This window comes from Oryzias latipes, chromosome 16 (assembly GCF_053564925.1).
Source record: "Oryzias latipes strain Hd-rR chromosome 16, Olatipes_Hd-rR_3.1".
NCBI classification, from domain to species: Eukaryota; Metazoa; Chordata; class Actinopteri; order Beloniformes; family Adrianichthyidae; genus Oryzias; species Oryzias latipes.
Genome location: NC_136252.1, coordinates 18,519,804 through 18,542,222, shown reverse-complemented (window position 1 = coordinate 18,542,222; position 22,419 = coordinate 18,519,804). Strand labels below are relative to the sequence as shown.

Sequence of the window (22,419 nt, the reverse complement as noted above, 5' to 3'; positions counted from 1 at the left end):
TTGAAATTCAGTTCATTTTAACTTTCTTAAATGTTAGTTATCACACCTTTCCTTTTTATTTTGTTTCTTTTAATGCATAAAGCACTTGGAATTATTTTTGTACATAAAATGTGTCATACAGATTAACTTGTCTTGCCTTGATTTCCTTGAAGTGACTCAGATTTTCCTGCAAGATTCTGTCTAGACATTAGGGAACCTGAAAGTTGACACATTTCACTGTACAGATCATGTTTCTTTCTAGTGACTACAGGTCTGACATTGGAATCAAAATGAGAAGCAGGTGCAATTTATTAAATGGAAAAAACAACAACTTTAAGAATTGAACTAAAAAAAGAAAACTCTGCAACTGTTTTTTTGCATTGATTTAGTTTTTTAATGGATCCTTTGACGGGCACTCTAAAAACTTTTCCTACATTCTTGTGTACTTTTACATTTTACAGTTCACCCCCCCCCCCCCCCCCACACACACATATATATATATATATATATATATATATATATATATATATATATATATATTTTGGCGGTTTATGTTTATCTCTGGGTTTGCTCCTTCCTCTGGGTACGTCACAGAAACGTAGGTGAGCGTCCCGCACTGCGCGTGGGCGGCCGGTGGGCGGGGCACCGACAACGTGCTTTGTGTATACACTGCAGCATCAGTCAACAGAAACCAGCGCAACAGAGTAGTTCAGCGCCACCGAGCAGCAGAAGTTCCCAATTGAACGGACTGGTGACTGTCGCAGACTCCAGAGAAAACCGTTTCTGACATGCACTTTGATAAAAGTGAGTATGATTGTGTTTTTATCCTCCCTGCAGAAAGATTTATTTAGATTAGGTTGTTTAAATCTTAAAAATGTCTTAGTTTTGTAGTATTGTTTGTTGTATTTGTTTTCTATTGTAAGGGTTTTTATTTTGTAATTCTGGATTTAATAATCTCATAGACACCTAATCCCAAAACAATAGCATTTCAAAACAACACCAAACCTCTCACTATCATATAACGCAGTATAAATATTTCCAGCAAGTTTTGAAACTGTTCATTCAGATGTTTATTGACATCACAAATTCAAAACCCGTTTTGGGAATCCCTGATGCTTCTCCACCCTTGCCTGCATGCTTTCAATTCCCCTTTTCAGTGACTGTCACTCAAGCAAGTTGTCTGATGTGAAAGTGTAACTTGTTTTACTTATGCTTTTGTCTTCTTTTTCCTATTCATTCTTGTCTTCTGCGGAACCTGCCTGAGTGATCACAGACATACGTTTTGTTGTGCACGCCGTTTCTGTTTAACCTGAAAATGAGGAAACTGGTTATGCACTGCTTCTTTCTTTTGCTGAGGATCAAACCTAAAGAGAAAGGTCATTGGAATCCCCAACCTCCCACTCACATGACTCAATGTCCAGGGGTTTCCACAGCCCTATTTACATTTTACATAGACTGGCTTCTGTGGTAAGGTTAATCTGGCCTAGACCCAGTATTGGTGCATGTTGTGGTCCCCTTTTCTCTTGGACAAGCGATAAATGCCCCCCTTTTAGCTTCTTGTTTTTATGTGGGACTATAATGTATTGTATTGAGCAACTTCTATATGTTGTGAAACTCCTCGCTGTGAAGTCATGCAGCATCGTCATCAATTTAAAGGCCAAAATAAATTAAAAAGAAAACCTCAAATGAGTAAGGATCAATTCACCTGTAGTAACACCTTCTGTGTATGAAAATGAAACTTGGCGGGACAGAAATGTCAAAAGGGATGTCATAACCTTCTTTTGTTATTGATGACCTTTATCTTTAGCTGAGGGGCATTTAATGTCACACAGAGTAGCACAAAGATGTGCTGTTTCTCACAGCGTCACACATCAAAGTGAAAAAGTTTTTATTTTATTTTGAAAAGCAGCACAGACAGAAAACAAACTCAACACTGGTGTTTTATCTGTAAATTCGTACATTTTGAGTTATATTTATATATGTATATATATATTTTTAATCTACTTCAACTTATTGTAAACCTTTGAGGACAACTTGTTCTTTTCAGCGTGTGTATAAACAGGCCAAAACTCTAAAGTGGCAAAATATCTGTCTTTGGCATGTAGGTGAACAGTAAACGCAGGGCAACATGTATTGAGGTGACAAGCTTGTGAAACACCAAAGGAAGTGGTTTGCTTTTCTGTAGCGTAACGGAGTGAGACAGGAAGGTGTCACAGAAAATCAACAGTGGCAATCCCATGCTGAAGGTTTTCTGATGAAAATGATCATGGGTTTGCACGGCCACATGTGTGTTCCTAGTGGAGAAGGTTTCTCATCGTTTTAGCTTTGTTCTCTGGTTCCAAAGAAAGGGTGGAAAGAGACCCAAGGCGTTATCTTTCACGTGTGGGGTGAACTTTTTGAGGAAACAAGACTGTGTGGTCACACTGGAAACATCAGAATTCTCTTTTGTAGCATATTTTTGTCCTTTTTTTTTTTTAATTTCCTTTACCTGTTTGGTGGAAATGATACTTTGATAAAAGAAGCGGGGAAATGATTAGGTGTTGTGAAAATGTCACAGTGGAGAAGCTTAACAATGGCACTGTTTATCAGACCTAAACCTGTTTTTACAATTTGGACCTCACATCTATCACTAAGTGGTATTGTTGACACTGAACTGTAAAAAAAGTAAAACCCAATAGATCAGGGGGGTCAAACTCATTTTCACCAAGGGCCACATAAGGACGTTGTCCTCAAAGGGCCAGATATAACTTATACATGTAACTAAATGTAATGAAAAATAAACGTAACTACTCCTCAATGTTAAATAACTTATTTATTTATTTATTAAAACTTTTTAAATGACAATTACAGTTGCATAGAAAACATTATGTTTGCTTGTTACTCTAACATAAATTCTTTTAAATGTGATTGCGTCAGGTTAGGTTATATAGACATTGTTTAAGTCCTAATGTGTAGTTGTCCAATCCGATATTTGTAGTCCAATTTCCCCTAGATATGAATAAATACACACCAATTTTTATTTTAAATTAATAGAAATTAAAATCTTTTATGCTCTCGCAGGCCATATAAAATGACAAGGCGGGCCACATTTGGCCCGCGGGCCTTGAGTTTGACACATGTGCTCTAGGTCCACGAACGTCTTCGTTTCCCTCTTCCAGCTACATTTTTTTTTGGACCGGTAATGTTATGTTGGGGTTGTTAGAGTCTGTAAGCTAGCGGGAGAGCAAGTAAACTGACTGATGAGGGGAAGTGGGAGTGGTCTTACTCTGTGCCAACACAGAACTCAGGGGTGAATTTCTAATAAACTACTGACGCTCTGCAGAAACGATGTCCTAGAAAATGACAGTTTTTTTTGTGCTAAAAGCGGCCACATTTAGCCCGCGGGCCTTGAGTTTGAACACGTGCAATAGAGGGTCACAAAGGCAGCTTTTTAAAATATTAATATGTTGATGCGTCTTAGCAAATAAAGAAAAACAAACCCTTCTATGAAAAGTAAAAGCTCGTCATCTATCTTTGTAACAGTAAAAATTTCTATTTTTTCTATTTTGAAGTGTCCTTTTTTAAATTAAAAATATATGCGTTTTAAACTGGGGCACATTTGAGGAGATAACTTAAAAAAATAAAACACCGTTTGAAAATTTTAGCTGAGCTGGCTAGAACCTTCAAAGATTTGTATCTCTGACCAGATTTTTTTTTATACTTGTGCTCTTTATTAGACATTTCTACAGACAGAAAACAGGCCAAAATGGGGCATCAATGCACTATTGAAGAAAAAATGCAGCAAAGGGGCCACTGGCTGAAAGTGACAAATGCCCACCGTGAATGAGGACAGCTTCTGCACATGCAGGGTCTATTCCGGTATCTTTAGTGTCTGATGCACAAAAAGATTATCATCTAACCTAGATTCATTGCAAAAAAGGCACATTTTGATTCTGATTATTGAAATTTTTTGAATGTACTTTTAGGAAAGCATCACCAATTGTTTAGAAAGATTACAGATTACTTTAAAGATCAAGTCTTAAGGTAAAGTTGTAGGGAAATGGTAAGAGTACCAATGTTGGTGTGGAGCATGTGTCTTAATTTAGTCAAATATAAATTTTTCATTCTTTTCCACTGTTCTTAAGATTACGTCAAACATGGCAGTTCAAGCTAGAGCACAAATCAAAAGGATAATGATTTTCAACACAAGAAAATGCACCAACTTGATCAATATGACCCTAAAGACCCACTTTGATGACAATTCTGTGCATTTCTGAGTCTTTCCTTATTTAAATCTTTGTGAATCTGACGCAGATGAAAAAAATGAAAAAGAGCGTATCTGTGACGTAAAAAATATGCTGGGCGGGCCACAAACTCCCTGTTTCCAGCTCTCAGCAACAAGGAGAGCCAACGGTCCCGCCCACATCTCAGAGGTGAATTGCTGTGAACTCCTGCCGCTCTGCAGAAACCTTGTCCTAGAAGACGTTTGATGGGCAATGGTTGATGATTTATCATTTGTACTTGACTTTCTGTTGCAGAAAGTTGTATTCTTTTAGTGTTAATCTGTTGTAACTTAAAAAGCCAAAAATCTCACAATTTTCTTACTAAAATCACGTATTCTGCTTGGTATTGTTTCTTGTTGTTAGCGCCAAAAGAGAAGCCGTGTTGCACCCTGCCCACTGTGAAGAAACTCTTGGAGCAGAAGCGAAGACGTGAGACATCTGCTGTGCAGCCCCCCTGCTCTACTGCTAACACAAGTCCTATTGCACCAGCTGTTCTCTCAGTAAGTCAGCTTTACAAAGGGCTAACCCCCATGAGCATCAAATAATTTAGAGGTTCAGAGCATTGGTTAGAATGAGTATGTTCTAATCTATTCGTGCAAGATTTGTTGGCAATTCCAGCCTCTATGTTCACCTTTGACAATTTGGAATGATTGCAGCTCATCTTTTTGCCTCTTTCCTTCTCTATAGGAGTTATCCCCACCAGAGCCATTTACCTGCACAGGTAGGAGAGCTGGACCTTCTCTTTGCAAAATGTCAAAGATAAATCCAGATATTCATTATTGTTAGCAGAATATAACATTTTAACCTCTAAAGACGCAGGTTAATATTTCAGCTAACCCTCTACACACATTGTCCCAGGACCCCAATTAAGCAAAATTAACTACTGTGGTGATATAACCCAAAATGTGATGTCAACGCATGTGGATGCTAGGTCCTACGAGGTTAAAGATAACTAACTAGCATCTCTGTTCCAGGTGCAACAAGCAGTTACTCAGACATGGCAATGAGCTATGAGCAGTGGACCCCATCCCCTGAGCCTGCGCTCAGCTACTACACCAGCCACCCCGGCCCCAGCTATGCTCCAACCTTCAACCTCCAAATGACACCCGCATACAACACACAGCAGCAGATCCCTACATTTGGAGACTCAATGTCCCAGTCATATGTAAGAGATATGCTTTGACTGTGTACTACCTACACATGTCACGTGCCTGCCTGAAACTTAACTAACGTGCTAGAGGGCCTTTGGGTTGAAAATTGCAGGATTGCTCAGTGGCAGTTGTGGACCCCAGTGCATCTTCGTCGTGGGAACTTCTTGATTCCAGTCAGATTGCACAACAAGTTTTTGTTCCATCAATGGACGCCAGCAAGCTGAGGGACGCCAGAATGCAGCTCAATGGGATGGACTACAGCAGCCAGGATGAAGATGGAGACACGTGAGTCTTTATTTGAAAATAGTGCTTGAGGTTTATAACTATAATAAAAAGTTAAGATATATAGATGTAATATTTCAAGCTAGAAATGTTTGGTGTGTTTTGCAACTATTGAGTGAAATTTACATTGAATTTATGGTAACTTTGGAACCCCCAGTTTGATAGTGCTTTGATGTGCATATCTGAATATGATCAGTTTGGTGATTTCAGATGAAAGACAAAACTTCAGTGAGTCAGCCACTTGTACTTATTGATGAAATAACCAGGTTAAAAGATGAAATAAGATTAAGGCACCATCGTTTATAAGTAATTCATGGTTTGCTCTTGCTCTGTCAGCATCCTGCACATCTACACTGCCAAAGGGCTTAGGGAGTATGCGTACGCAGCGGCAGAAAGGCTGAGGGATGTTGGAAAGCTTGATGCCAAAGAACACAATGGAAAGGTATGACCTAAACATATGCAAATGATCAAAATAGTGCATGGTTTTATGATGTCTGATATACATGTGCATGTGCAGACTGCTTTACTTGTGGCAGTGACTGCAAACCAACCAGAGATCGTGCAAGACCTGCTGTCTTTAGGCGCCGAGATCAATGCCTCCAACAACAAAGGACAAACGGCCCTTCATTTGGCTGCCCACTATGGATTTCCAGGTGTTCTGCAGGTAAATAAGCATTAGTGCTGCATTGCTTTGTTGATGCCATAGACATATATTTTTTTCCCTAACAAGCCAAATTTTTTTTCTTGCTTCAGGCAATTCTGTCCAGCAGACCATCTGTAAACTTGGAGGCTCGAAATTTTGAGGGTAACTTAATGTTTTACAGCTAATACAAAGGGCATAGACAGGATTTAACATATTCAGTCTTTGCAGTTTGTAACCTTGCTGACAAGGTTTTTTGGTCTCAGGTATGAGCCCCCTGCACTGTGCAGCGATTTCTCACAGTGTCACCATTAAGGCTTTGTCTTCCACCTCGCAAGCAGATGTTAGCCTCCAGGCCAAAGCTACTGAGAAGCTCTCCTGTGTGAAGATGCTCCTTCGAGCGGGGGCATCTCTTCTCAGCCAGGTACAGCAGCCCAGTGGACACTTATTAGATGCATTTCGAGTTCAACACAACTTGAACTCTCGGTGAAAGTGCACTCTTTAGAGGGAAGTGCCCATGTTTCATCTTACTATGATGTCATTTTGGCTGCACCCCCCTCCCACACACACTCTCTTCTGTTTTCACAGTCTGGCTCTTCGCTGATATAGTTTTGCTTTGTGGTTTCACTGTGCTTTTCCCATTGCTTCCAATTCTGCAATTCTAGGAAATCAAAAGCAACAAGACGGTGCTGCACTTGGCTGTCAAGGAAGGAAACATTGATTTGGTGCGTTATCTGTTGAGCCTTCCCCTGGCAAACATGAAAGACTTTGTCAATATGAAGGTAACTCCCACTCTGACATGAAACTTCTGTGCTTGTACAGTACAACTGAACAGGCTGTAAACTTAGTAGTTAGTCATCTAATTCTTAGAGGCTGACTAATCCTGATTGACTTTCAAACTGAGGTACAGAGGTACTCGATAGAGATCAGAATATTCAAATTGTTCAAAGCCTAGGTGAAAAAAAAGTGAAAGTATGATAAGTGTTTGAAGTTTTCTACTAAGAGATGATATTTTAAGAGATGTTCATACCAAAATGTAAAAATGTGGCTTTAGCAAGGATTTCACTTGCTTTTTCTACATTATTACCATCTGCTGAGTGGTTGGTGGAATTTCATTTAATCTGGGCAGCCAGTGGAGAGCATAAAGAGCTACACATCGTAACCCTTGTGCTATCCTAGGCACTTTAACATTGGGATTTGGGTCATCTAGACCCACCAGACAGTGCGCTGAACCTTTTTTCTTCAATGATTTGGGTTCTTCGCTGGTGTCCATGGATTACATAAAATCTTTCCACCTTTGTCATGGTAGGGAAAACACGTCAATGTAAGGGTGGGGTCATCTGGACCCCATAAGTTAGCACATGGGTTGCACTATGGACACTTGAAGACCCACTCCAATGAAAATCCTGTTTTGGTGTTTGGTGTTCTGATAATTGAGGACATATATGAGGAAAATATAAGGACAATTGCATTTCTGATTGTGGTGAAACAGGAGCAGACAAAAAAATTCTGTTTGAAAAATTGCTTATTTGTGATGTAGAAAATGAGCTGGCTGCACCACAAGGTCCCTGCTGCACTCCTTCACAACAAGGAGGGGAAGGGGTGTGGGGTTGCTCCATGCCAATTTCTCATGAACTACTGCCGCTCTGCAGAAACCTTGTCCTTGAAAACGACACAGGTCTTTTGATTTTGAGCTAAAATTGGCATAATCATAATGAAAAGACCACTGGGAATGCTTTTAAAATAGATGATTGGAGTGGGTCCTTTAAGACCTGCGACAAAAATCTGTTTGCAAAATTGCCACTAAATTTGCATGACTTGCTCTACATGTTCCCTTGAGAGAGCAGTGAGCGGCAGTCAGAGCCAAACCCCAGGCCACTCAGTTATGGTTGTTGTAAATTACAAAGTAGTTACTTTAACTGCCTAATGCTGCATTTCCTCTTCCTGCAAAGGCTCACGGACACACAGCTTTACACATGGCAGCTGGTCTCCATGGAAACCCACACCAGGAAGACATCCTGCAGCTGCTGCTGAGCAGAGGAGGTGATCCCAGTATCCGCAACCTGGAGAACGACCAGCCAGCTCACCTGCTGCAGAGCGGTTTGCACGGAGAGCATGTAAGCTGCATCACCTAACATCAAATCTTCCTGTTCCACCCAGCAACTAAAGTAATTCATTGTCACTAATTTGATTTTTTTTCTTTTCTAGCTTAAGATGATGCTGAAAAAACGAAACTCTCGCCGGCGTAACGTGTCCTTGCAGGACCAGGAATGACTAAATCCACTTGTAATCCCCATTTGTAGGGAGTGAAACTCCACTGTGCTTCTTTTAAGGAGAATTTATGTAATATTTTAATCCTAAAAGGTTTTAGGAGATTCTATCCTATATACTGACAAACAAAATAGCCTGGAGTATTGACGATACTCGACTGTATTTGCTATATTGTGTTTTCTCCTCCAAAGATTGTCATAAAGGGTTTCTATATTTGAATGATCTAAAGATATTCTTGGGAATTACAAAGTACTGCCAAGTATAGTATTTCATGTCGTCAAATAGGCTAATCTCCCAGTTTATTGTTGATTTCTATGAAATCGTTAAACTAAACTTCAGGACCATGTCTCTGAATTCATAGACTCCCGCCTTTCTGCCTTTATTTTTAAGGCATCATGATACCACAAGTGGTGTATTCTGATTTCAGTTAACATGTGTACTTATGTTAAGTTTTCATGCACATGTTTCAAATGAAATTACTCTACGACATAATTTAACTGTCTTTCTGTACACTGACCTATTTCTGTGAAACATCAGGTGTTGGATTTGTGAAAAAGGAAACCACCATGTAAATCTCTTCTTTTCATCGGCCGAGAACGTTTTTTTCTTATCACACATGGTCTGATTCACCGTGCTTTTCTCTCATGAGTCACGAGTAATGGCGCAGTGACACTTCAGACTGTTTAGATGTCACGAGCTGTCTTTGGAAAGTCTAACATTTAGCTCAAGAAAAATGATCAGGTTGGAAAAACACGCCATCACAACAGAGATGAGTCGAACAGCATCTGAATTTCACCAAGAAGTGTTTATTTTTCAAGCACTCGTTCCACCCACTTTTACTGAATTTGACAGCGAAATCAAACCCTTGAGGGGACAGTGAAGTCATTTGATCTCATAGGAGTGTGTCATCTTTGACCTTTAACATGCTGCCAATTCCTGTAAAGCACAAGGGTCAGCTGTGGTAGTAAACCATGTTTTCTTTAAATGATCAACATTTACTGTATTTGATTCCAGGCAAAATGATAGTTGGAGAAATGATGTAAGCAATCATTGTTTCTTAATCTTAATTTGAAGTAACTATTTAAATATTCACACAATATTTCAGGGCTTTTCTATGTTATCCTTCTATTGAAGCAAAAATGCAATTATTTTTTGTGTGTGCTTTTTTTCTTTAATTTTTACAAGACAAAGGAACCTTAAATGCATTACACTGTGTTGTCTTTTTAATGGGTTTTTATATCAACATTTGATTTATTTATTGTACTCTTATTCTGTTCATTTTACAGAAAAATCATGGCTATGAGAACACAATAAAATGATAAATAAAAAAGCTTCATACATTTGTGATCTTTCACTAAAACATGCTGTTACGATAGCACAAGTTGAATAGAAATCATGCCTGCATATGTTTTTCATGCATTTTCTCCACATGTGGATGAGCAGTTCTTTTTTCAGTATACTGAGGTTATGATAAGATAAAAGTTTCTGGGGATAAATAATCCAGGCGGCCGACCAATATTAGCCTGTGAAAGAATTGCCACAGAGCAGCTGGTGCATAGTTGGTGGTGTAGACCCTGCGAATGCATCTTTCTTCCTTTAAGCTTGCGTTGTGATTTTCATACAGCTGGAGGGGGAACTGAAACAAAATAAGAAAAAAGTTAAAGTTAAAAAAGCAAAAAGGATGCAGATTTAAACACTTCACTTGGAAAAAAAACGTACCTTCTGTTTTTGGAATTTGGGTACCATTGGAATTGGATCTGAAGTAATACAAAGTGTGAAAAAAATAAAAAAAAATAACAGTATTTATTAAAATTCATAAATACAACAAATAAGTATAATTGTACTGATAAAAAGTGCTGGGAAAGTGAAAGGTGCTTTCATTGTCAGGGTTACAAGCTTTTAAATCAACTGCTGAAGCAATTTGCTTTTGAATCTTTTTATATATTTCTGCATAAATAATGAAAAACGTCAGACTTTAACCCAAAAATCAAAGTAAATAAATCCAAACCAATGAGAACTCCTACATTACAGCTCACCGTTTAGCTCACCGTCTCCCAGAAAACCGTTGTCAGTGCTGATGATTTGTGAAATGTCTCCATTTTAGCTTATTTTGCATTGTATGAAATTATTTATTATTTAATCATATGTATATATATTATAAATGTGTATGGATTGAATCTTAATAAACTCTAAGATGCTACAGGCTCGCCTCATATGAATTGCTTGCTATAGGTTTTTCTGCAGTATATTGGCTGAAAGACCCACTCCCATGAAAATTGTGTTTTTGGTGGTTTTAACATGTCTATGAGGTATTTTTCTAAAGATGGACATATGGAAAGAAATTTAAGCTCATTTCTGAGAATTTCTCTATTTAAACTGTTGTGAATTAGGAGCAGATGAAAAAGTGCCGTTTGGTACATAGAAAATGCACTGGGGTGGCTACAAGCTCCCTGCTCCGAGGTCTCAGCAATGGCGAGGGGACGGGTGGGCGGGCGGACGGGGTTGCCCCCGCACCAAAGTTCCCGCCCACATCACAGAGGTGAATATCTAATAAACTACTGCTGCTCTGCAGATACTATGTCCTAGATTATGAGACAAATTTTTGATTTTGGTTAAAGAGTCATAGCGAAAAGACCACTGGGAACGCTTTGAAAATAGATCAAAGATGATCAGAGTGAGACTTTAAATATTTTTAAAATAGTTTCAAAACCTTTTTAAAAAATCTATTATATCTTGTTTAATCTACATAATAGCTTTATTTGATCTCTTTGGTTATTTAATTAGGCTTTAATTTTCTGTCATATGACCTTCCCAACACAACCCTCTGCATTTATCTGGATTTGAGAATAGCGCATGAAAGCACTGGATTAAGATGGATTACATTCTTAGCCATAGCAAGACAGAGCATCAGTGTGTAAATGACAGAGACTCAAGAGAAACGGTGAGGTTCAAGGGAGCAGAGGTGAAGAAGGTGGAGTGCTTTAAGTACTCAGGGTCAACAGTCCAGAGGAGTAGAATGGGTGGAGGAAGGTTTCAGGTGTGACAGAAGAGTGTCAGCAAAAATGAAAGGAGAAGTGTAGAAGACTGTTGAGGGAGCAGCCATGCTGTCGGTTTAGAGACAGGAAGTAAAGCTGAAGGTAGCAGAGATAAAGATTCTGAGGTTATGTTTGGCAGTAACAGGATAACGAATGAGTACATCGAAGGAACAGATCATATTTGACATTTTGGAGATAAATGCAGAGAAGCAGATTGGTGGTTTAGACATGGCCAGAGGAGGAAAAGTGATTATGTTTAAAGGATGCTGAGGTTGGAGCTCCCAGGAAAAAGGTCCAGGTGAGGACCAAAGAGGAAGTTCAATGATGTAGTCAAAATGAACATGAAGGTGGTTGGTGTGAGTGAAGATGAAGAGGATTAAATTGTTGGTGGCTGCTAACGTTAACAGCCAGAACACAAAGAAGATACTCTTTATAACCAGGATTTAATGAAGTAAAATCACACTACAAATAATGTAAAAATGTTTTTAAATTTAAGGAAGACAATCAGCAGCAACTGTTAATAAAAACCCATTTAATTAGATTATCATCATAACCTGCTATAGTTTGCTGATCTTGAGCACTCATTGTGAGTTAATACAAAGCCCAGAAAAGCTATGGAACTATTAGAAAAGCATTCATTGCTGCTCATCGTTATGGAAGGAGTTAAAAGTTGGTTTCCACTCATTTAATTGTAACATCAGAAAGTCTGCTGTTGATCATTTAATTACTTTTTTTTAATTTAAGCTCCAACATCTTCCTAAACATTTAGTTCTCAATGGTGAGTTGTGTGTGTCTCAGAGCTAAAGTTGTCTAACGCTAATATGACATTGTGATTTAGGATGAAAACATTTGGAAAAGCCCAGATGAACCCCACACCTGACGTAAGCTCATTAAAGAAACATTGTAAAGCATAAGTTACATTTTCCCCAAAACGATGCCAGAGATGTATGACATAAATGAGAAAATCATTACTTTAGATATTACTTTTCAATGTTGTTCCAAAATAAAAACCATTGAATCAGAGTAGTGTGACTCATTTTTTCAAATCCTTTGGCAGAGTTTTAGATTTATTCTTGCCTGAATTTAAATCCTTTGTTATAGCTGGGTGATGGATTTTAAAAGACCTATCCAAAAAGAAATTGAATGCAATCCATCTCATCATCTTCTTGATCCAATGGGCATGGAGACATAAAATGTTTTTGGCTCCATGCCAGCTCAGTTCTATCTTCACACACCCAGTGGGCTGTAATGGATCTGATGGTATTTGAGCCTGCTATTATGCAGAAATACACAAACTTGTAGAAATGACAGATTTTCAAGCATTACTCCTCTCATAAACCAGTTTTTGTTCTTTATTAGCAACAAATATATTTATATTTTTTGGTTTGCCATTCAAGCAGCATGCAGCTGACTGAGAATAAAAAGTGCTAATACACTACCAACACATGAGTGGGGAGTAGAAACATGCTTTAAAAAAACCATCAAGACAAAGTAAATAATAAGGTATCAATTGGTAAAGATGCATCACTCAAAGTTTTGTTAGGAGTCATTTATGTGTTGGGAGTGTACGTTGGGTTAGGTGAGCAGAAAGAGGAAGGGGTTTTTTTTCTTTAGAAAAGCTCCATTGAGGGCGAGGAAAGGAAAAACTTTTTATGTTAGTTTTTTCATCTTTTATCAAAGTAATTTTTCCCCACCCTCCACTGTTGTTGAGCAACCATTTCAAATTCAAACAACATGCATGATCGGCCAACCACTAAAGCTTGCATGTTTCTTACTTGGAGGAAGGTTTTACACATCTTGCAATTTTTTTACCTGTTTGTGGAACGACAGATGAATTACAAAATGAATGTACCGAGTATGTATATATATTGCATGTGAAAAAACCTACTTTAGGGAAAAATTTAAAATAAAGAAAGTCTATGACTTACTCAAAGCTATAAAAATGCCCGCGACAAACAAAACAACTGCAAGGGTCACCCCTGTTGTCCGCAAGGTTTCATAGTCTAAAAGGGAAAATATTGTATGCATTTTTACAATAATTAATACCTAAATAGTAGAATCTGTTGCATATTCAGTTACATGTACACACGTCAATATGCAAATCAGGATTACATTAATTATTATAATATTTGTGCTCAAAATTAAAAAAAAAATCCTTACCATATTCAAAATCGCTTTGGTCTGGAAACATGATTTCTAGAAAGAAAGAATTTTATTAATGATACAAATAAAGAAAAAAAAAACACAAGTAAAAAAAAAACTTTTTTTCTTATTTAAGACTAAGGAAGGATCCATAGTTCCCTAGATTTGCAGGTTTAGCTTCTGGTCCCTGCAAGAGGTTTTTTTTTCCCTCTAAGAGGCGCTCACTGCAGCATCTTGGCTCAGCAGAATAAAATGGGTTGAATGCCAGCATCACAGCAGAGAAGAAAGGAGTGTCAGGGAAATGAATGGAAGAAGTCAGTGGAGTTGTTTTCTTCATAAATCCAAGAATTTTGTTCATTTGATCAGTCTTGCTTATACCAGACTAATATCTTTGCCAATTTGTAAGGATCCCCAGATGCAAAACAATAGCCAGCCTTAAGAAGCTAAGAAGAGTTTTTAAAATTTCAACTCTCTAAGATTTTTTTTGATGATGAGAGCTGTCTTTACTCTTGAAAATTCTCCCCTCACTCCAATATCGGTGTAACAGCCATCTGCAGTAGTTTTATAACTTAATTTTATTATGATATTCTCATTTAAATCAAATTCTTCTTCTTAAGTTAAAATGATTTTACAAACTATTTTGGCTCTGCACCTAAAGGCGTATAAAACAATTAAGAAGGAACTAACCTGTGGTGGCCATGGCTGCACTGCAGAGGTGTTGAGAAGCTCTGGATTAGCAAATTGCTGGAATGTGGGTAAAGCCTGGATCTGAGTAGAAGAGCTGGACAAAACAGCAGGCAGAGCAGCTCAGTGCGTCTGCAGAGGAAAAGGGCGCCTCAGCTGGTGGCGATGCATCATTGCATCACATTTGGTGCAATCCAGGGTAAGCCCAAAGCTGAGTAAAATAAATAAATAAAAATAAAATGCCTGTCCTGGAGTAAGCAGCATCTTATCCAAGCAGCAAAAAATAGTCTCATTTGAAGTAAAAAATTGTGGAACATTTTGGTTTTACCTAATATACATTTGAACATGGCTTAAAAATATTGCAGGCTATTTTAAATACAGAATTTTGGGGATTTTGTGAGCAGTTTTCACCTCACGCATATTGTGCACTGCAGTCAGTTCCTGCAACTCCAGTGAGAATTGAGCATGCAGCTTTTACTTTCTCAGTCAGCCAGCTCCAGTCTTAATGGGAAATCTGCCAATTAACAGCACAGAAAGCAAACACTGCATACAAGAAGTGCCTTTTTTTAAGAAAGTCTCTTCAGATGCAGCTCAATGCAGCACATCAGTGAGTCCAGCATCACCTCACTGCTGATGGTTACTACTGCATGTGTAACCAAACTGTCTGCAGTGTCAGCAGAAATAAGAGAGCAGCACAGCAGAGGGCTGGGTTCATCACCACTGTCAGACGACATTAGGTTAACAAAAAATATACATAGAAAGAAATCCATTATCATTTCAAAATTGATTTATTTTGTAGAATCAAAGTTGCACAAATACATGTGAAAATTGCACAGATGCTCATGCAATACATTATGACACCATCTAGTAAAACTACCTATGAGAAAAACATAAAAAAGAAAGAAATGGTAACATTGTGGTGTCTTAAAAACTACATATTTATGGAAAGACTATCCCGTGCTGTGATCACACCGTTTGCTGCCATCTAGTGGTGACAATCCGTCAACCTGTTAAAAAAGGTGGAAACAAAGATTACAAATATTTCTTTCAGTGCCTTAACAAAAGAAAAAGTAAATCCACATTTGTTTGCCAGAAACATACCTTTTCTGCGGCGTTTGATAACCTACAGAAAAAGTTTTAGATTATTTGCTTTGTCTACTTTATTTTGGATTTACCTCTACAAAAGAAATAAATGGGTTTACCTCTTTAAATAGGCCATTACACTTCCGGATGACGAGATCTAAAAGAAATAAAAATAAAATATATATGTAAGCAACCAAAAAACAGAGTTATTATTGGATTTTAGGTAAAAGATTTAATTAAATTTACCTTGATCTGTCACTCCTTGAACATGTACACTTTCTGCCTATTTTTGGACAAAGCAAGAAAAAAACAAAAATAAATTATACCTAAATGTTGTTTTATTGTAGTTTTTCTGTCTCAGAAAGCTGATTTATTTGTAAACTGAGTGATGTGTTAGTTGTGTTTGTTGGAAGTGTCACACATAGATACATCCAACAGTCATGTTGGTCCCACAAAAAACAACACATTTTTCATTTGTCAATCAAAGATCGAGTCTTTATAACTAAAACACGACACATTCAGTGGAATCAAAAAAGCAATGAAGGAGAGACTGTGTTGAGTTGTATTCAGTTCACATGATGTTAAAAATGTGTTTGGTTTTCTGCGGTCTTTGCCCACCAGATGCTGACATGTGATGCACTGAATTATTTACTGGCGGATTTCTGACTTAAAGAGCTGGAAATGACAAGCCAGCTGGAGCAGAGGAAACTGCATAAACTGGCATTAAAGATCCAAAGATTAAAAACAGTGTGTGAAAAAGAAAAAAGATCTGACAGAGCAGAGATGCTTCAGAGCTCGCCCGCTTTGCGGGGCTGTTTGTATTTGAGACAAGGTGCAGAGATCCCAGGGTGGTGACACCGTTTTTCAAACTGTCCGTACTTACTGACTATCAGAAAAATACCCAGGAGGAAGAGAACGACTGCAAACACCATCCCACCGATTCGCAGAGATTCATAATCTAAAAAAACAAACAAAAAAAAAACAATTTAAAGTCTTTTGTTTAAATTGGAACATGATTTTTGACTCAAGAGTAATGGTATTGACACACATCTCATAATTTTATTAATAGACTGACATTAGCAATGTATATTTAAAAGAAAAGAAATGTCATAAACACCAACCTGAAATGAACATCAAAGTCAAGGAATTAAAGGAAGTAAATCTTTATTTATATAGCATGCAAAAGATAGCTTAAATTTTTACAAAAAAAATCATGTTTGCTGGCTCCAGTTAATAGCTATACTCTCATTTTATTCACGCCATTCTTAGCAGGTTTTGCTTTTTGTGAAACATTTTGAGTTATATGGAGGTGACAGATGCCCAATTGAAGTGGATAATAATTTATAAATTCCTATTAGCTAATCTTGAAATACAAAGAGAAAAAACGTAAAACTGTATGGTATATACTATTTATTCTATACTATATGGCTTTTCTTCAGCACCAATAAAATATGATATAATGAGAAAAGACAGAGTATTTCAATCTCATAAATAAAATTAGAAAGATGTTTTATACTTTCCAGCTGTTAATAGATTTATCCTTCATAATTATTTTATGATCCCCTCAGAACCCCAGAATAAATCTAGTCTGAAATTATCCAGAGAATCCGTTTTCAAGCAGGAACATGATAGTTTCTGGAGAAAAAATAAAAAAAGGACTTTGACATCAAACAAATGTTTCTACCTTTTAGTTCAGACGATGGACTGTTTTACCTTTCTTTGTTTAAAATTATTTTATCCTGTTTAGTTTGACAAGTATATTCCACATGAGGTATGCCTAAGCATAGTTGTGACGTGTTAATAATGTCTTTGCAGATTCATCAGACCCTAAAGTCTTGATCAATCTATAGATCTATTTCTAAAAAAACTATAACACAAATGTAAATAGTTTCTTTTTTTAACATTTACATAGTTTTTACATACATTTCAGATGTATTTTTTTACATTTTCTTTTAGAAAGAAATGACAATTTGCCAGAAGCATCATTATTTCAGCGGGTTACATTGAAAATCTTCTGATGTAATGTATATGTCTCTAATGGGATTCATATTTCAAGTTCTGTTGTTTAAACCTTGTTGGAATAATCTGGATTTTTGTGGTCCTAGATTTCCTTCTTGTGTCTTTGTTCCCACACACACACAACCTTGACATGAATTGATGTATTAATAAACTGAATTGAACAACTGAAAACGTACCTGCCTTTTAATTTTGCACCATTACGAAAGTATTTGTACAATGTCAGAAAACAGGAGTAAAACATTCTTTTTGGAATTTTTCTTTGTTCCAAAAAAACCCAACCAAACTGGACAGAAGGCTCAAACAACAGATTTAAAAACACAAAGTAATGGAGCCGGAATGCAGAGAAATTGTCATTCTAAGCATTTAAAAGCAGTAAACAAACAGGATCTAAGTCTTTTGTGCTGGACATTTTGTCTGAGAGGAAAAATTTCCCACCCCCTCTGGAAACGGCTAACTTGTCTTAAACTCCCAGATGTTTCCTGTGTGGAGGGTCAACCACTGAAACACTCACCATAGTGAAAAGCACTGTCATGGTCTGGGGGGGGGGACAAAAAGGGAGAAAAAAGATGAGAATACCATTTAAACACTGACAGAATTCAAAGTACACGACAGCTGATTTTGAGGCTTCACGCTCAAGTCAGAACCGATTTCTATGTCAACTATAATGGCTATAGTTAGACCAATAATCTCACCTTTGTCATAATCTGCTGCCGACGCTGTAAAAGGAGAAGCAGGGAGAGTTAGTTTTACAATTGAATCACAATGTGTCACTGAAAGTAGAGCGAAACTGGCTCCCTGACAGTGACGTCCCTTTAAATCCAAAGGGTGTTTGGCATCAAAGTGTGTTTACATTCAGCCTATTTAGCAATCATCTGGTTAACACTCAATTCAACTGAAATTACTTAAAAATATCTCACTTTCTTTTTTTGGAAAATTCTAGCACATCTGCTAAATGCTCCACTCAAAAGGACTCTTATGTTTGCTCTTTCATTCACTTGATGCATTAATCTGCTCCTTTAGGGAAAAAGCTCAAACTGCTCAGATCTGCCTTGTTTCTTAATTCTCTCTGGATGATTTAAAAAAAAAAAGAATATAAAAAGACAAAACTAAAAGAAAACACAAAACTAGAAAATATCTGAGGCGTGAGAGGAAACAGAGCTCCTCTTTTAGAGACATTGAAAAGATAAACAGAATCATTTAAACAGCCGTCTTGCTCGAATGGACTCCCATTGGACACAATGTAGACTTTGTTTGTGGGAGGATTGATGTTTACAGTTAAAAGTCGCAGCAGCACACTGGCATGTGAGCTTTACTTAAACACACCACATCCTTTCAGAAGATTTTTTTTTTACATATTTCAATATAATTTTCAGGGGATTTGGGAGGAAAACCTTTCACTTTTAGCAATCGTTGGGCAAGTTTTGCATGAAGGAGTAACATCCTTAGTGTGCTTATTGAGGTTGACATTTCAAAATAAATGCTTGAAACTAATATATCACTTTAAAAACATAAATTGTGAAACATTTTTTTTACACATTTAAGAGTGAGAGTTTTCTTTGATCTCATTTTGAAGTATAAATCGAAACATCGCTTTTTTTTTCAGGGCTATATATAGCATTTTTGCCACGTTGATTCTGGCAAGCTTTAAAAAAATAAAGTCCGACTAAAGTCACACAGAAGAATGAGAAAATAATAAATCCTTCGTTTAGGGAGAGTGTGCCAAATATCAAGCCCATCTGACATCACAGGGCACACAAGAATGAGCAAGTAAAATGCCAAGACCTGCACAAAAGTTGGAAAACCTGCCAACTATCCCTTATGAGGGGAAAAACACTTAAAACCAGATATGTATTTCAAATTTTTTATCATAAACCATAAAAAGTATGCCAAAAATAAGGCACAAACTGTGTAATGCATCACTGAGGCCACTCTGAGGCAGAAAACTTACCATACACTGCCCTGCCAAATGCTGATCCTGTTATACAGACATACGAAGGAATCTATCACACAGCTACAGAATGATACGCTAAACCCAGAGTTGAAGGGCTCACAGTGTCAAACCGCCACAACAGCTGGTAAAAAGGATGCTCACCAAATGCAGGAGCCAGCCAGGAGCTGAATGCCACCAACACAATGAGATCCATTGTATCTGTACAGAGGAAACAGGAAAGGAATTTGGAGTCCTTAAAATGACATTGGGGTTATAAAGTGCTGAGACTGCTAGATCTTTAACAGTACAAAAACAAGTTGGGATTCATTGTCTGCAGCTGGAAGAGATTTGCCAGAGAACTCTTAAAGTCCTTTAAGTCCCACTCTAATCTTTTTTTGGATCTATTTTAAAAGTGTTCCCAGTGGCCTTTCAATTATAACTTTGCTGGATTTAGCCAAAATCTAAAAAGCGGTGTCGTCGTCAGAAATTTGCCTCAGAGTTGTGGACGGGACTGTTGGTGTAGAGTGAGCCTGCCTCCATTTCCTGTCATCCATCTGTTAACACACTCTTTCGCTAACTTACAGCCCCTTACAACCTCAACCTAACATCACCGTTGCAACAAAAATGGCGAGCAATATTGAAGCTGTTCAGCCGTACAGTTCTGAGCCAGATGCCAGCTCGGACGAGCAAAACAGAGACATACATGGATCTATTCGTCTACTACTGAACGCATCGGGATGGAGCGGAGCAGAGCTTGTGGTTTGTTGTTGCAGCTTTCTACCTCACACTGCATCTTTTCGTCTGCTCCCGATTCACAATTTGACCAGGAAAATACTCAAAAAATGCAATTATAAACAAAAAAACATTCTTCAAAATGCCACATTTAAAAAACACCATTTTCATCAGAGTGGGTCTGTAAACCAAAGAGATGCTAAACTTTTGACATGTCAAACAAAACATCAATACATACTGTAGATGAAATTAATTTGGTGAAACTGGGTCCTTCAATGACCCCATTCTGGTTGGAACTAAATGTTCCAGTTTCACACAAAAAGAACAAGATTTCTTATGATGCCAAAAATTCAGAAATTATGTTGTTGGTTCTGAGAAAGAGGAGCTATTTTAGAGCAGTGCCCTGACAGGCTGGCATAGGAGAGGTACAGAGGGGTATTGAGTTGCAGATATTTGGCAACAGGCTGTAGGTCATTCCTTGGGATTCTGTTTCACCCATATGTTTACAGACCAGTCTGCAAGCAGACAGGGTGACATAAGAAGGCTCTAGATATGGAGAGGCTTCGCTGGTGAACTCTGGCATTAGACCAGCACAAGACCAGACCTGACAAAACAAATTCAACTGAGAGACACATGGTATTTTGCAGCTCTGATCCACAATAATGACATGTTGTGCTTCTGAAAAAGGGCAGAGCCTGTTTTTGGCAGAACCTGGTGGAGCCTGGGGCGTGAAAGTGGGACTACTGTGGAGGAGGAGAAATGAACACTTTCACAAGACAATTTACAAGTAAGAAATGGAAACAGGATTCTGAATAAAGCAGTACTCCATCTTTACATTTCAATCTGGTTTCAACCCTTCCAGGTTTGGAAGAACAACAAAAAAGAGATAAGGAACTCCTCAAGTCAATGACATTGATTCTGCAGAAGTCAAAGCGCTCTCTCAAAGTGCTACCATGTTAGAATTTAGAGAACAAAGTCTTCAGCACATGACACATATTTCAATACTTTCCCTGACGGAAAATGACCACAGATCAGCAGACAATACAGGAGGTTCCATAATAAAGGAGGAGTTTTGCGACGGTAGAAACCTCCTGGATGATCAGCCGGAATGCGCGAAGCTAACCAGAAAGAAAATGAGCGAAAACAAAGCAAAGCAAGGAGGGAATGAGTCTCATTTACTGTAACTAACTGTTCTCACATGTTTACTAAGTCGGAATGCAGTCTGGTAAAGGGGGGGAGGGCGAAAACAACTCATGAGGCAAACTTTTATGGCTGCGACTTTGGTTTTCTGCACATTTTCCTTATAAGTGCAATCAAAAGTAGAAAAATCCTGCTGCAGCTGGTAAGTCTTAAAAACATAAATCTACTCACCGTAAATCAGCTACCAATAAGTGAAGTTTATAAATAAAGTTAAAACAACTTCAGCTTTAAGACAAATCTGACACCCAACCTTTTTGAATCCAAAATGCAGTTAAATGTGCAGCCTTTGCTCTGCTGGTGGACTGCAGCGTCTTGGTCTGAAGCCTTGACTGTATAAACAGACTTGGTGGAGGGGGGGTGGGGGCCGCTGAAGTTACTCCCCAAAATGACTGAAATGCTCTGCACCCCCCCCCCCCCCCCCCACACACACCCACCCGTTCTACACAGGGAAGAGCCGCGCAGCTCTGCTGCAACTTTTCATGTTCTTGTGTCTTGAAAATCTGCAGAGTATTCCTAAAGTCTGCAGATGATCGCTCCATGAGCCAGCGGATCTGCTGGAAAGGTTTCAGCGCAGGCGCACTTCAGGACAGAACAAAAAAGTTCGCAAAAAAGGAAATATTGTGGTCGATCTCTGTGAGCCAAAGTTAAAATATAAAGCAACACAATTTAAGGATTTTTTTTTTATCTTTTCAAAACTGGGTAAGCCTATTTTTTCCCTTACCAAAATTGAGTACACTTGAGCTTTATTTTAACAAAGACCAAATGCAATGAAAAAGTGTTTTTGCAGAATTTTTCTCATGATGGAGGGCATATGTAAAAAAAGTAATCTTAAAATTGCATTTCTGAGTATTTCTTTATTCGAATTATTGTACATCAGCAGCAGATGAAAAATATTGTTGGAAAAAGCTTGTAGGTGTGACGTACAAACTACAATCACTGGGCAACAAGCTCATCCTCATGCATCCACTTGCAGACAAATAGATCCATGTATGTCTTTTCCCATCCGAGT

General features: G+C 38.0%; 3 protein-coding genes across 7 annotated transcripts; 1 reads left to right on the top strand and 2 right to left on the bottom strand.

Moving 5' to 3' along the window:
* Positions 1 to 637: 637 nt before the first annotated feature.
* nfkbid (nuclear factor of kappa light polypeptide gene enhancer in B-cells inhibitor, delta) lies at positions 638 to 9,798 on the top strand. Its single transcript, XM_004078072.5, has 12 exons — positions 638 to 783; positions 4,605 to 4,741; positions 4,929 to 4,962; positions 5,216 to 5,406; positions 5,505 to 5,677; positions 6,011 to 6,116; positions 6,192 to 6,338; positions 6,428 to 6,479; positions 6,581 to 6,738; positions 6,980 to 7,096; positions 8,267 to 8,431; positions 8,523 to 9,798. The coding sequence occupies exons 1-12, from the start codon at positions 768 to 770 to the stop codon at positions 8,586 to 8,588; spliced, it is 1,362 nt and encodes a 453-aa protein (XP_004078120.2). The 5' UTR covers positions 638 to 767; the 3' UTR covers positions 8,589 to 9,798.
* On the bottom strand, positions 9,372 to 14,608 carry LOC101174129 (FXYD domain-containing ion transport regulator 7). 3 transcript variants are annotated; one of them, XM_020710102.3, is made up of 6 exons: positions 14,450 to 14,608; positions 13,781 to 13,816; positions 13,546 to 13,623; positions 13,396 to 13,430; positions 10,305 to 10,342; positions 9,372 to 10,221 (listed from the first exon to the last, which is right to left on the bottom strand). In XM_020710102.3, the coding sequence occupies exons 1-6, from the start codon at positions 14,460 to 14,462 to the stop codon at positions 10,182 to 10,184; spliced, it is 240 nt and encodes a 79-aa protein (XP_020565761.1). In that variant the 5' UTR covers positions 14,463 to 14,608; the 3' UTR covers positions 9,372 to 10,181. The 3 variants fall into 3 exon arrangements, with proteins under 3 accessions (XP_020565761.1, XP_011483423.1, XP_020565760.1); XM_011485121.4 differs by lacking the exon at positions 13,396 to 13,430 and having other exon boundaries at positions 13,549 to 13,623; positions 14,450 to 14,607; XM_020710101.3 differs by lacking the exons at positions 13,396 to 13,430; positions 13,546 to 13,623 and having other exon boundaries at positions 14,450 to 14,607.
* Positions 14,609 to 15,215: 607 nt separating this feature from the next.
* LOC101173887 (FXYD domain-containing ion transport regulator 6) lies at positions 15,216 to 21,959 on the bottom strand. Of its 3 annotated transcripts, none has more exons than XM_078932892.1 (9): positions 21,845 to 21,959; positions 19,641 to 19,697; positions 18,241 to 18,264; positions 18,060 to 18,083; positions 16,413 to 16,487; positions 15,776 to 15,812; positions 15,649 to 15,686; positions 15,548 to 15,569; positions 15,216 to 15,453 (listed from the first exon to the last, which is right to left on the bottom strand). In XM_078932892.1, exons 2-7 carry the CDS (start codon positions 19,690 to 19,692, stop codon positions 15,665 to 15,667), a joined length of 234 nt encoding a protein of 77 aa, XP_078789018.1. In that variant the 5' UTR covers positions 19,693 to 19,697; positions 21,845 to 21,959; the 3' UTR covers positions 15,216 to 15,453; positions 15,548 to 15,569; positions 15,649 to 15,664. The 3 variants fall into 3 exon arrangements, with proteins under 3 accessions (XP_078789018.1, XP_011483422.1, XP_004077854.1); XM_011485120.4 differs by having other exon boundaries at positions 21,582 to 21,902; XM_004077806.5 differs by lacking the exon at positions 21,845 to 21,959 and adding an exon at positions 21,661 to 21,783.
* Between the last annotated feature and the right edge of the window lie 460 nt (positions 21,960 to 22,419).